This window comes from Mchenga conophoros, linkage group LG5 (assembly GCF_057382185.1).
Source record: "Mchenga conophoros isolate Kocher_MC1m ecotype Shallow Benthic linkage group LG5, M_conophoros_male_GT1.1, whole genome shotgun sequence".
Taxonomy (NCBI): domain Eukaryota; kingdom Metazoa; phylum Chordata; class Actinopteri; order Cichliformes; family Cichlidae; genus Mchenga; species Mchenga conophoros.
This window is the reverse complement of record NC_140530.1, coordinates 36294141-36309084: the sequence shown is the minus strand read 5'-3', so window position 1 is coordinate 36309084 and position 14944 is coordinate 36294141. Positions and strand designations below refer to the sequence as shown.

The 14944-nt window shown below is 42.7% G+C and overlaps 1 protein-coding gene across 1 annotated transcript; it reads left to right on the top strand.

Annotated features, from left to right (window-relative positions):
• The first annotated feature begins 201 nt into the window (after positions 1-201).
• Positions 202-14395, top strand: igsf8 (immunoglobulin superfamily, member 8). Its single transcript, XM_085275186.1, has 8 exons — positions 202-341; positions 520-679; positions 3449-3829; positions 5517-5978; positions 8985-9163; positions 9336-9588; positions 10503-10949; positions 12064-14395. Exons 2-8 carry the CDS (start codon positions 625-627, stop codon positions 12189-12191), a joined length of 1905 nt encoding a protein of 634 aa, XP_085131312.1. The 5' UTR covers positions 202-341; positions 520-624; the 3' UTR covers positions 12192-14395.
• Positions 14396-14944: the final 549 nt, after the last annotated feature.

Sequence of the window (14944 nt, the reverse complement as noted above, 5' to 3'; positions counted from 1 at the left end):
TTCTAGCAGTCGGACTGTTAGTGTTTTCATCTGGCGCCACCTTGTGGTAGTGCCTCGTCTCACCGCCTTTTCTGCACCCTTTGTTATCATTGGTTCAAAATGTCACCGTCACCTTCTTGACCAATGACACCAGCTCGCCTCTGTTCCATGCATGCTCCTCCCCCTTTGTTACAAACACAGACGCTCACACACACCAGCCTCCCCCCTCCCCACCCGTGATGCCAGCCACTCCGCGCCTGGACTGGTCTGCATGTTTTTTGAGGCGGTATAATCTGAAAGCGGCCGACATATTATGGAGCAGACGGCTTGTTGATGGAGATGTGGCGGTGCACGAAGAAAAGGTAATCACGTTTTGCATATTTATATATGCACTAATATCCTTCGGGCTTGTTCTTAGGTGACGGCGGTGACTCTCCCCTGTGCATGTGTCTGCGTGTGCGTGTGTGTAATCAGTGTATCGCTACATTGTTATGCATTCCCATTTGTTTTTCCTTCCTCTCGCAAATACTGCGATCACAGCTGGTCTCGGCGGCGGTGATGAATTATGATCGGCGTTAAACGAGCAGAGGAACACGGAGAGGGAATTCTGACTCTACGTAATCCATCTGGACATCAGGGGGGGAGATGAGGACCATGATGGCTTCGATGAAAGCGGCGTTTTTCTTGTTTCTGCACTGGGGTGAGTTCATCCGTACCTCTCTGACCATCTGTCACATGGTGGTGCATTTGCGTGATTGCACGGTGACCGAATACACTGTTTATTTGCATATTCTTTACAGCAGGTGGCTTAATTTTCATGATTTGGTTCACCATGTTCTCGTTAGTTTGCTTTATCTTTGAAACATTCCTAAGCGCTGGAAATCCTTTTTCCCCTCATACCTGAAGTTCAAATGCAGAAAAAAACATACCAGGAAAGTCTACTATCAGACAGAACTCTTAGGGTGTGCGGGTGTGGCTTCCAGGAAGTCCTTAGGAAAGGTTGAGTTGAGTAGGAGACGGAAATAATGACTATATAATAATATTTTACGGTATATACGCCATAGTAATGCTCAGTAGTTGCTGGAGATTTGTGTAACTGCGGGTTTCTATGGTTTCTGTCCTTCCTGTGGACATACTACTGTTCCTTGTGAAATTTAAGATGCACTATTTTAACACGGAAGCGTTGTAGTTGAGGTGTTTCTTGCAGAGATATTGTTTTATAAAAGTATCAGACAAATTTGTGATACTTAAAGTAATGACTCATTGGATGTGCATTGGGGAAATAAACTGCAAATGCTTTTAGATTTATACGTCAGTTGTACAGTTTGACCACAGAGGGAGAACAGCATATGGATGACACAGTTTTTATCTCCATCACATTAGTCATAAGTCCAATTATCACATTTAAAAACTGGACGGGCAGGCTGCCTCTGGGAGAGATCCGTATTAGTCACAGGTTTGTGTTTTAACATGCGTTTCTATGTGGGGGTCTTGATTAGAAACTCAGGGGCCCCGTTGTTGCGCAGACAGTAATCCAGACAGTACTGAGCATCATGACAAGCTGCGGAGTCCCCCCAGTCCTATCAGCCCGAGCCCATTGTTAATTAGGACTTGATCCGCTTAAGCCTCTAGGCTCTCTAGTCTCCCATGTCATTATCTGTGGGCGTGTTGTACTGGAGTGTAGCTCTGTGAGAAGGCACGGCTTGTTTTTGGACACTCGCGAGCGCACACAGACCAAAAGTGCCCAAACGCACTTGTCTCGTATTTCTAGTTGTTCAGGTAGTCATCATTCAGTTTCAGTGAGTCAAGAGGCTGTGTTAGCTGTCGGGGAGCTTTTGTTCAGTGTCACTGTGTGGGTGTGTTTTTGGTTGCATCACATTTGGATTTTCTGATGATGCTGATTCTCTTTGGCTTTTAGGCACCAAATGAAAAATGAACTTGTTTACTGAATAGTAAAGGTGCTTATCACCTCTGTTTTTGTATTTCTTTTCTTGGTTTAAAATGTTCTGAACCTGAATTATTGTTCCTCAAAAAAAAAAAAGTTATGTTATCTTTCCGGTGGCTGTCTGCAACAATCAATGTCTCAGCAAGCTACTAATGAAATTTTGATGAATTGATTATCTGTCTAACAAGTTGTCAACAACTGGCAAATGTCACTCCAAAACCAGTGAGTTATGTTTCATATAGGGGCTAAAATGTTCTGCAATGTGGAGCTCCGTGCTGCTTTGGAGGCCCGTGCATGGATCCTGCTACTGTTTGAAACCTGCATTTGTGTAATTAACTCACATGACATTTGTGTAGATAGTGTGAGACTTACCAGCTGGTGTCTCATTCTAAAAGCAAGCAAAACTTTGTTTAATGAAACATTTATTTGCAACCTACATTTGTCATCAACTAACTGTATTTTGTGTGAAAGTTCGTGTTAAAATCAGCAGCGTTATCTCATCTCAAAATTAGACTCTGTGTCAGTAATTAATATTTTGGAAAGTACCAAAAATAAGAGATAAAGGTCATCGTGTGACAAGTTTCAGGGCATGTGTCTTAAAAAAAAGAGTTTGTGTTTAACCCCGTTTCATTGTGGTTCTGGGAATTTATGGGAAGCCAGACCCAGAGACTCAGAAATACAGTGATACTGCAACCCTGAAGCTGGCAGCTGTCACTCCTCGGGCACTCAAGGATGACGTGGAAGGAGCTTTACTCATTTTTAGGTTTACTTTAGCCTTGAGTAAGGTGTCCTCCCTCAATTTCACTGTGACTTCTAGTTTACAATTCCAGCTTTAGCTTATTCCTTCGCCATTTGCTAAATGCCTTTGATTTACTCTCAAAAAATTTGCTTGCGCACCTTGACAACAGCACTGTTTTGCAAATACAGTACTTACAGTTGATCCCTGTAATAGGCAGAAGTTAGTCCCAATTGCAGAACTACTAAGCATGAAAGCCAATTACCCAGTTTTTATTTGAAGAAGATAAAGGTCAATTCTGCAGATCAGAGTCTGGTGTTGCGGCGTTAGCACACACAGTAAGAAGGTCTTGGGTTTGATTCCAGCATCTGGCCTTCTGTGTGGAGTTGGCACGTTCTCTCCGACTTCCTCTTAAAGTCCAAAGACATGGAATGCAGTGGGGTTAGTGGGGTTGGGTAAATCGGCCATAGGTGTGACAGACTAGCAACCTGTCCAGGGTGTTATATTCATCACATATAATCATATTTCTGTCACTGTATTTGGAAATGAAATGCTCAAATATGTGTTTGTTGTTAGTTGATTGATAGAAAGAGCGCCAGCACGAGTGTTTCTTCTCTGCAGCTGTTTAAAGTATTGATTCACTGTTAGCCAGCCATCAGCTCAGGATATCGATCACTGAGTCCATGTACCAAACACGCCACGACGGTTTGACACCGTTTCTGTTTCCGGTCTTTCACACTCACCAGATGTGCCATTTTTCCCCATTCTGTTGTGTTTTTCTTTTCCAGTGCTCCAGCATGCTCTGTGCCGTCATGTTGCTGTCCCTGCTGGACCCCTCTACCGTGTCGCTGGCTTCCCTCTCTCCCTGCCCTGTGCTGTGTCAGGATATGAAGGCTCACGTACACAAGACTTTGAGTGGTTTTTGTTTAGGGACGATGCTGCCGGAAGGCAGATGGGAGTCGTGTCCACCAGGGACAAGGGTTTCCCTTACGCCCCGTTCCAGGCACGTGTGACGAGTGGGGAGGTAAGAGTGGAGCGGGATTCAGGGGACAAGGTCCGGCTGATCATCCAAAGGCTCCGGCCTGATGACCAAGGGAAATATGAGTGCTATACTCCCAGCACAGACAGCTCCTATCAAGGGAACTACAGTGCCACAGTAGCTGTCAAAGGTAAGACATGAGCTGACTCAAAGTTCTTACAGGTATATAAAAAGCTGCCGTTATTATACCTGATATACTCCTGTCACTGTCAACAAATGTCTGTCCCAAAGCTCATTGTTTCCTATCAGAGATGTCACACACACTGCATTTGTTAGGCTTATACTTGCCCATGTTGTTGGTGTAGCCACAAAAGTTTACAGTGGCAATAATTTTGGGCAACACTGGAGGTTTTTGGTCCACAGGAATAAGATGAGTCATGCATTGTAGATCAGTTCATTCTTTCCTTTCCGCCTTTCCATGAAATTTTATTATGTTTGTATAAAGAATATGAACATATCCAGGCCTGGTCTGGTTCCCGAAACCAGGAAGTCATGAAGTCTATAGAAAGTGAAACCTTTGTGATGCAGCACATGAAAAGAATCCAAGCAGGGAATCATTAACAACTGAACTTTCCAATATTTCCAGTGTTTGTCGCAACTTCACAGTCTGCAAATATCTCTCGAAACTACGCTTGGAAAAATGTCTTTTACTGAGGGAAAACCCCACTCAGCACATCCACACGTCTGTGGATGCGACCAAGACGGTGGAATTTGATGCTGACAACCTTCATGTCTTGGCTGTGTGGACTGTGATTGAATTGCAGCTTTTTGTAAATGTAGTGGAGTTTTGACCAGGAGTTTAATCATTTGTAAATGTATTACAGCTGAATATTTATCCATTTATAGTTCCCAAACCACAATCGTTCAAAGGACAGACACAGTCTGATGTCTTTGAGTTAAAAAGTCATCAAAAACAAAACATAAATAGATAAATGAAACATGAAAACGTTGCGCGTGAATAAAATGGCTTAACCCTTAACGGGACAGCGTCTCATCATTTTAGGGAAAAACTGTTTTAAAAAGTCGGGGCTTGAGACTGAACTGGACACAACTGGAAATGTCAGCAATTGCAGATTTAAACCTTATTTAATAAAGTTTCATTAGATAGATTAAAAATGTGGGTATATATTGTTCAGAGAAAGTGTTCTTAGTTTGTAGAAAACACGTTTCTGTCTGCTGTTCTCTAAAGAAAGACTAGTTTTGGTGTTGAACTCATATCAGTGAGTAGAACTGTTGAATTTATGCCAGTCATAGTTTAGCTGTGATGTCTTCAGAAGTGGAGAACAAACTGTATGAGAAGCTTGCATCGGCTGCTCGGTGCTACTCCAGCAGAGAGGATGTCATGTTTAGTGATTAAGTGCAACTTTAGGAATCCTAAGTAATTCTTTCTTCTCACCATCTGGAGTTTGTCTTTTTCTTTTCTGTTTCTATTTCTCCCTGAATTCTTTGCACTTATACCATGATTTATCTACCAAAGTAATTTGGGTTATTTTACTCCATTCAGTTATTTTTTTTATGAGTCATCTTCATCGTGTTCTACTGAGTTTGCCACCTGTTAGTTTTGCAGCAGACTATCTTAGCAATAGCTCACTAATCCTCTCTTCCTTTGGCAAACCAAGTGCCCAAAGCCAAGGTGGAGGTAAAAGGCCTGGAGTCACTCTTAGCAGATACATTTCATGATTCACTTTATTGCTCTAAACATAGATGCATCTAAACACTACACAGGCATTAGAAATTGAATTTGACATATTTTCTCCTCCCATATGTCTCCTGCAGTGCTCTGTGTAATATGATTGTCTGTCTCTGTACACCCACAGTGATCCCTGACACGCTTCAGATCAGCTATTCACGCTCACTCACCGGCCAACCTGTGTCAGAGGGGGCTTCGTTAACCCTGACGTGCTCGGCCAGCATCCAATCAGAGCAGCTCACCCATCTGTCCATCACATTTGGGAAGCGTGGTGGTGCAGAGGGATCGCCGAGTGGGGCCGGAGAAGAGGTCAGCACCGTCAGAGAGATTATCTCCATTGACAAGCTTCTCGGGGTCGTTCCCGGACATTTCTACAAGAAACGCTACGATGACGGGGAGATCACGCTGGAGAAAAGAAACGGCGAGGGCGGGCAGGGTGTGTACGTGATGAAGATGACAGCGGTGCAGCCAGATGACAGCGGCTCGTATTTCTGCGAGGCCTCACAGTGGATTCTGGACCCCAATCGATCGTGGCAGAAGATCGCACAGAGGACGCTGGATATTGGCAACTTGACCGTTCAGCAACTAGGTCAGTGTAACTCAGAAACTGCCCCAGTAGCTGTGCTGCCGTTTGACAAAGCTGTGATAGCCTGTGGCAAGTCCCAAGGTCGCAACAAACATATTGAACTGCAGCTCGTTGTTGAAACAACATAAGCTGTAAAGCTGGTAATAAAACCGCACAGCAGGTTGTTTATTTAATCATAAATTACACTGCAGAACAAACTGGAGAATAAAAGCAAAGCAGGAGGAATAAGACAAAGTCGTGTTTCTGCTGGTAAGTTTGAGCCTCTTGATTGTGTTTTTGTTGTTGCCATGGAAGTGGTGTCAGTCAGCCTGGGCTTGCAGGGCCTTTGGGTAAACTGGACCCTGTCCAGCTCCCAGGCTCTGGGTGTTTGTCTTAGTTATTCACTGGATGTCTAGTTTGCTGGGTGATTAGTTTGCTGACTAGCTGGATAAGCAGCTGATTAAATAGCAGGATGCACATTTGTATGCAGTTTGTTGCACTGTTTGCAACAATCTCACAGTTTAGCTTTTTCCTGGGACAATGGATTCCAATAATTACGGCTGTAACTGAAGACTTTTGAGTAATCCATTATCCCATTACTTTCTGGCCAGTGAAGAATATCTTTGAATCAGTATTTTAATAGCTTTTATTGTCATATTGCAAGATCGAGAAGCTAAGCAATTCTTACATTTGGCCTTTTTTTTTTTTTTAGTTTTTGCATTTTTCAGCCTAACTCATCTTGTTGATTTTTCAGGTGGATTTAAAAGGTTAATAGAAGGCTGTCTGGGCAGATGAATAACTGCCTGTCGCTTTGCTGTTTGTCTCATTTTAAATTCTGAGGCGCTTTTGTAGATTAAGAGGCTTAAGTAATCTCTTGTTCTCACATTGGCTTTTCTGGGCTGGATTCCTTGAAAAAGAGCACAGGTGTGTCTGTCGGTCCTCCCTCGAGCACATCTCTAATGCGCTGCAATGATGCATGTTTTGTAAGTTTTCTAATAGAAAAATATGGAGAATATTTTTTGCTCCTTTTAAAAAAATGGGTCACATTGTGTTTCTTCAGGAAAAATAATTGGTTGAGTTAAAGCTCATCAGAGCTCATCAGTGCATGCATTGTTTATTTGTTACACTGGCACTCACTGACGAGCGCCATTTGGTTTTGTGTGTTCTGGCCTCTATTGTCTAACTAATACAATAGGCTGACGCATCTCCTTTTGTTGACATGGATGTCTATTATTGAGAAGCATCGTTAGTGTAGAGAAGTTTTGTGGTTAGAAGAGGCTTTGCACACACAAGCGGCTTATACTCACATGTTTTGTACTGCGCTATTTCAGTTAAAGGCTCTTAATTGTTTAAGTTGTTGAGTGCAGTAGATTATTTAAAATGTTACAATAAATACTGTGTGACAGTGGCTTATGTACGTGCACATAAATACCCACTTTTCTTTCATGCATATGTACACGATACAGTGTTGGACAGTATTTAAGAACGGAACAAAAAGTGCGGCAGCAGGCGATTTATGGGTTCGTGAGCTGGCCCCACCCACACCAACCCAGCACACACTCGCAAAAATCGCGCAATTTTGATTGCGAGATATAAAATGACGTCTTGCAAACACATGCTAGATCCTCATCTTATGACCAGTGATAGGATTGGAGAAAAGCTTGCACAATGGGGCTCTGGGATCACTAGTTAACCAAGAAATACTTCAAACACGAGAAAGGGAACTTTCATAGTGGTGTTTTGTTCTCCAGTACTTAAAATCAACCAGTGTTTTCACAATGCTACATTTGCCACCGTTGATACAGCATCTATATACAGCCCCAGGTTCCCCAAAGGTTGTGACGCTGTGTAAAATGTAAATAAAAATAATATAGACCAATTCGAAAACCTCACTAAGATATTTTATTCACAGTTGAACATAGAAAACAAATTGAATGTTTGAACTGAGCAGAGCAGCTGCTGGACTTTTCAGTCGATGAGAGGTGTGGACTGCAGCCAGGCCATTTCCCACCCATACTGTTGTAATAGCTGGAGGAGGTCAGTATTGAAGGCCCTCCCATCTGGATGGGAGAACACGTTGCTGTAAAAGCTGTGTATACCCTTCAGCATTGATGGGTCCATAATGCACTTCCATACCATCAGAGATGGATAGTTTTAACCTGCATGTGTGGATGGCACAGTGAGCTGTGTTCACAGACAGCGATTCATGGAAGTGTTTCTGGGGACAGAATCGTGCCTGTTTTTAATCTGGTGCTGCCCGAGGGCCCAAAGACCACAGACATCCAATATTTGACGATTTTCATCCTCTTGCTTTGCACACAGAGATTTCTCTGGATTCTTTTAATCTTATGATGACATTATGTAGTGCATCTTCTGCAGATCTGTGACCCTCTGACCATCTTTACTTCTGAGAAACTCTGCCTCTAAGATGCTCTTTTTACACCCAGTCATGTTACTGACTTGTTGCCAATCAGCTTAATTAGTTAACAAAATGTTTCTCCAGCTGCTTCTTCTTAGTTGCACTTACTTTTCCAGCTTTTCTTGAGACATGTTGCTGCCATTAAATTCAAAATCAAAAACTATTTTTTTCATGGCAACATTTGATATGTTTTCATGTTTCAAATAAACAAAATAAATCACACAAACAAATCTCCTAAAAAAAAAACAGCAGCAGATGACCTCAGATTGCGCCTACACTCATCCAACCCTTACACTCTATTACCTGCACAGGTGGAAGTATTGTTAAAGTGGTTACTGTTAGTATTGTAATATTTTATTTTTTAAGTACTGTTGTAGTCACGTTAGGTTTAAGTCTTTTTTTTGCTTGTTTTATTTTGACACACTTGATAGGTGATATCGATTTTATCCCGGCCATTAAATATGTGCGGTACAAAAGAAGCTACACTAGCCTTTCAGCAGAGGTGATACCTGCAGTACATTTTTCCTGTTGTAGTCCAGATTAAATGCTGTTTGCAGCCATCCACCAAGAAGATTTACTGGTACTTAAACTCTGTCTCGTCCTCTCTCCAGCCGAGTCGCTGCGTGTAACATCCTCGCCCACAGGGGAGGTTACTCTGCAGATCGGTTCCCCTCTCATCCTGACCTGTGAGATTTTGGGGCTGCCGCCTGAAGTCAACTCAGGCCTGCTGGTTCAGTGGATGAAAAGGGGATCCACAAGCAGCGATTCAGTCGGGGCCGGAGGAGTCGAGGTAATCTTGTTATTCTGTTAACGTTTTCAGACCAAACGTTCTTAGACCAAAGTTTGAGTCAAAATGTAAATGAAGTACGTATGTGTTCCTCTCAACCATCGACAGGTAAATGTGAAATATTTTCAGGTGTTTCTAGTCTAACCCCTCCTGGCGCATCTTGATATCTGTTAAGGTGGAGGTGGCCCAGATGACCCCGAATGGCATTGTGAGCTGGGGGGATGACCTCAGCAGAGCTAGTGGCGGGTCTATGGAGAAAGCAGCAGAGGGAAAGTACTCTCTGAAGCTCTTCTCAGCTCAGCCTGCCGACTCAGGGGTGTATCGGTGCGTGGTGAGTGTGTACGCCGGAAGAAGAAACCCCGGACAGTCTGTGCCCGCAACACTCACCCAGCGGTCGGAGGGAGTCACCGTCAACCTGAAGACAAAAGGTGAGACTCTGCAGTCACACATGGGCTGAGATTACTGGAATGCTCCAGTTTAAGCCATAGTCACACATGAACTGTGGACGGTGCTGGGAAGGCTATGAGGTAATCTGCTTCAGATGTTTGCTCAGGACTGGAAACCCTTGCTGTGGTTCATGCGTGGGAGCTGCCTCGGTGTAGCGCGCAGGAGGCCAGACATATGCCGTACCTCTCGCTGGCTATGAACTCACTGCACAATTACTCGCTCAAAAGGCTGATTAATGTCCGGTCGATCACATCCAATATTTGCAACCACGCTAGCAGCAGGGTTTCCACGTTGCTCCAGACATTCAGGATGAATGCTGCATGTCATTTCCTGTAGTCTCACTGACTTTTCAAATTTGGTCACTTTTGAAATTTCTAATCCTTGTTTGTCACCACGGACTGACATGGAGTTTGGTACAAGCATTCACGTCCCTGGGTGAAGGCTTTTAGTCTCGTTCGTTCTGTTGTTTATCATATTGACTTTTCAGGAACTGCTGTATTGTTTTAAACGGAGAAATGATTTAAATTTGCAGATTTATTGAGTGTCTTGGTGGCCTGGAGCTCTGGGATGTGGGCCATTTGGCTGCACTCTGCTGTTGAAATCTGCAACCGTATACTAAAATCTCTTTCCCAGCTTCACTGATATCTCTCTAAGTTTCTAATGTATTTTTAAAATTTGTAAAATATTCATAGTTCTCTGCTGTGTTATAGATTTCATTCTATATGCATCACTTTTACTGAAATTCTTTTAATAAGCCAGTTTGGTTTTCTTCAGCTGTGTGTGATTTTCTTTTTATTTACCAGCATGTTGGCTAAACTTCCGTCTGCTCCTACAGTCATTCTTTAACTTTGCTTAGTTTGTCTTCTATAAAATGTTTTTCCTCTTTCTTCCACAGATGTCCTGGTTACAGCCATGGCTCAGCTCCCTCGTGGCCCTTTACTGAAAAGAGGCAGCACGGTCACGCTAATCTGCAACACCACTGTGACCACCACAGGTCCCGCCCAGGTTCAGGTGCACTGGCTGCGCTGGGCAATCCCTGAACCAGTTATCAAGAAGGCACCTGACACTGTGATGCTAAAACCTCCTGCTCCACCAGAACCCAAGCTGATAGCTTCCCTAATGTACAACGGTGTTTCAAATATCTACATCAACCATAGCGAGATTAGCATCGACCGCCTGTCAGTTAATAGCTACAGACTCAGGGTTCACATGGCAACGAAGGATGATCAGGGCATGTATGCCTGTCATGCTGAGGCGTGGGGACAGGACCCGCATGGAGGCTGGTACAGAACAGGAGCCAAAGCAGAGTCAAATGCAGTCAATGTTTACTTATATGCCAGAGGTAAGTGTTAATCTAATAATCTAAATTAATATTAATAATGTAATAATAGTAATCTGTATTATGGGTCTTATTACTACATACTTTGTAAAACAAATTGTAGTTTTACCTTTCTGATGTGTAAGCTCTGCATCTTACAGGCAAACGTGCATGTAGCCTGATTGCCACTGTAAGGGTAATTGAAGCCCCATAAGGAATAGCTAACCTGTGTATGTTGAACTTGCTTCATTGTGCAGGCCAAAGTGAGCACGGTGGGAGCTGAGCAGCTCCTGATTGAGCTAAAATCAAGGAAAGGGTCAAATAGGAAACCTTTGGTCCCAAGCTGGAGGTTGGCCAGAGGATGGCTTTTTGTCTGGATTGATTTCACCCTTGATACTTTCCCTGATCTCCGTAGCAAACTCAGAGCTTGCTTCTCTGTATTTACATCTTAAACTGTACACACACCTAAGATCTGAATCCTTGACAGCAACAATTAATTTCAGCTAATGGTTGAACCACCTACCCTTGTTTAAGGGAAAAATATGTGGTGTATGTAGAATAAAGCAAGCATGGGCTTAAATAGAGGTCTTGCTGTGCTGGTAGAGGAATCCCAGTTGGAGGAGATTACACATTAATCTTTCTGCATGTTTATCCTCTGCTACTGTACATATGCAGGTGGCTGGATGGGGGAAAAAAATCTTCACTGTATCTTTGGTGCATGTATTGTTTGACAAATCAGGTGTCTTACTATGTATAATGATATAGAATATTAGTCAAAAGCACAAGCACGATATTTTTGGGTTAGTTGAGGACCTTTTTCTGTTTGCCAGAGCATTTTTAGGCCATTGTGACTTAATGCAGCTGTTAACTGAATCACCAGAGCGGCGTGGTTTCAGTGGCACAGTCCATTAACTTGGCATTTTAGAAATGATTTTCCTTTCTCTTTTATTCAAATGTCAATTATCTGATTAATCAAAGCAGGAGATTAATGTTCTTATATTATCCACGTCGGCTAAAACATCGACCCACCTTTTTGTTTTGATTTAAATAAAGCTCATTTTTTTTCATAGCTCTCCAATATTCATCCACATCAGATTATATCACCGCACTGCTCTCTCTCATTTCCTGTTCTCCTCAGCTGCTGACCTCCTCCTCATCCCTTTGGTGGTTGGCGTCTCTTCAGCCTTGTTTGTCGGCATCGTCATCATCGCAGCGGTAACTTGCTGCTTCATGAAGCGCCTGGCGAGGCAGCGCGCTCGAAAGTAGGCGTCCGGCGCCGTCTGTAATCTGATTGTTCACAAAGTCTTGGAAGAAATGGCCCATAAAGTAACTTCAAGAAGAAAAAAAACGAAGTAGAAAATGACTTTCGTCACCTCGTTGGTTGTCTTTCTGTGTTCTGACCTACATGTTTAACGATCAATGCCAAAAAAATTCAGTTTTATACTTTCTTGTATTTTTATATCTGAAACATATTTTCTTGATAAGCACAGTGCGCTAGGCTTCTGCCGCCACAGTTGCACTGCAGTCTCAAGCGTGTTATTTCTTTTGAGCCAACTTGCCCCCAACATATTGTTACAGCAGGATTGAACCACATGCTACTTAACTCATCAGATGCTTTCTGTGATGCTGCGTATTAAGGTCACTGTCTATCGACTCATGGTGCAAGTTCCCCACCAACAAAGACCGTTCTGTGTTTCCGGGATTTGTTTTTGATACTGTTCCAGTTATTCCTTCCTCAGAGTGCATGTTCTTCTTTTTACACAAAAGCTAACAATGTCTAAATGTACATGCATGGTTAAGGCGTTGCCGCAGACAGTCATCGGATTGCTGGTGGGAGCAGTTTAGCCTCTGGAAAGTTAATACGAGCAGGGATGTTCCAGCAGCGCTCTGCGTGTAAACAAAGTCTTTGTCTGTTACTTAATAAGGAAGCTGCTGGCTGGGGACTTTCTGACGCTGTCCGACTGAGTACTTCATACTTGAGTTTTCTCTTAGGCTGACAGATTTGTATAGATTTGACAAAGAGAAGACAGAAGATATACCCACAATGCACTGGGCTGAAATGTGTAAATACTCTGTGGAGTTTAGCTGTTTTATTTTCTTAATGCGTTAAGATTGTGCCGTTGCACCATTTTTATTTGGCAAGCACCTGTGTTTTAAGATTCTGTGCAGCAGACTACTCTGCTTTTTTAAAGCACTTGGAGAAAAAGCAGGGCTGGAATGTTTTTACTTGATTTTCTTCCAGCTGAAGTCATTTCGTTGCTGTTTTTCTTTCTTTTTGTGGGATTAATGGCTCCTAAGCTCCTGTTAAGTGACTGAGATAGAAAACTATACTGTGACAAATAACCCCCGCGTTATGGCGGGTAACAGGAAAACTGTTGTGTTGCGTAACGTCTTTTAGGAGTCTCATCCCCGAGGTGAAAACTTTTTCCACGCAGTGCAGTCATATGACGAGACAGTGTAGTAAAAACTCACTATAACCGTCATCATTGTTATCGTGTGGTTCAGGCCATACATGCCTGCTGCCAACACTTATTATGACTATAGCTGTTGCTGCTAACCCACAAAGATTTACAGTGTCTGCGCACTTAAAACGGGTGAAATCGATCCTCCTCTTCCCGTTGAAAGTAACACTTAAAAAATAGTTTGGTCGTGCAAGCGGGCCTGTACTGTGCGATCATTTAAGGATAGATATATATTCAGCGAAAAGGAGAGGAAAGCAACATTAGTTATACTTGTGGCTCTCTCATTAAAATGACTAGTTGTTTGACATTTCTAAATTTGATTACCCTGAGCTTTGCTTTCTCACTTTATCTCGACGTTCTGTCTTTGTTGGAGTCTCTAGATCTCCCTGAAAACCTGATTATAAATGTTGGTCACAAACATCAGGGAATAAAATCACAGCTCTGCTTGCTTCCTGAGCCACTTTGTTCCAGATCAAGTGCTCAAAGCTGATTTGTTCCCCCACATACCCGCCCACCACACGGCTACACTCACACACACACGCACACACATGCACGTGCACATCCTAGCAGCACAGGGTAGCGTTTGCTGGCTGGTATTTCAAATGAGAGAAAGTGAGTATCTGCGTGTTCGTCTCTAATCCCTGTTTATGGCTGCAGTGTCCTGCTGCCCTTCCCCCACCCTGTGTTTGACAGTCGCTTGACTCACACTCGATTCATTTCAATCTGTGTTCCCTGAGAATTACCGCCAGCTGTAAGTGCTGATGCGCATCGCGTGCAGAGTATCAGAACTTCTGTATCAGTTGTGTTTTTGTCGGCAGTTGTATTAAACCCTTTGATGGAGGTGTTATGTTTTGTTTGGATTGTCTACTCTGCTTTAATACCACAGATCCTGAATGCGTCTTACTGCCTTTTAAATATACGAAGGCTGTTTTTCTTTTGCTCAATTTGTTACTTATGGTGCTTTGGCAGACCTGCCAGTTGGTACGACCAATAAACCACTCTGGGTCACCTTGTGCTTTATTTTCTGCTGCTTAACAAACATCTGTTTTCTGCAGACAGCTTGGAAATGGATGCAACTGGATCCATCCGAGTTATTGGACAACATTCTGCAGAGAAGAAAATAATCACATTTCTCTGACAAAGTGAGCTAGTAGAGCATATTTTCCATCGACAGTATGAAAACCATTAGATTTCTTGTACTTGGTGCAGTTTTTGCATTGCCACGCAAGCAGAGGATTAGTGTAAGCCTTGTGCAGTGCAGACTGTTTTAAAGTTTGTTACAGGATTTACATATTTTTAGTGATGAGTAATGAGTTTTCATAATTTGTATCTTGTGAGAAATTCATAATTTAATGACAGAAAAAGAGAATTGCATGCAGTGTAGTAACATGGGTCTAAGTTGAGCACTATAGGGAGAAAATAGACACTAAAACTGGAACTAAAAATAATATTTTTGAACACATAGCCTGTCAGGGGTTTAAAATATTGCGGGTAAGGTAAAAAAAAAAAAGTTACTTCTCGTGCTACAGTATGTTCTGGCATTTATCTGGAAGCTCT

What these genes read in the sequence shown, in the direction of transcription:
- igsf8 (XM_085275186.1), top strand. Translation starts at nt 625, where the DNA reads ATGAGGACCATGATGGCTTCGATGAAAGCGGCGTTTTTCTTGTTTCTG. An exon ending in TTTCTTGTTTCTGCACTGGG is followed by an intron (nt 680 to 3,448) that starts GTGAGTTCATCC and finishes TTTCTTTTCCAG; the next exon opens with TGCTCCAGCATGCTCTGTGC. An exon ending in TCGGGGCCGGAGGAGTCGAG is followed by an intron (nt 9,164 to 9,335) that starts GTAATCTTGTTA and finishes ATATCTGTTAAG; the next exon opens with GTGGAGGTGGCCCAGATGAC.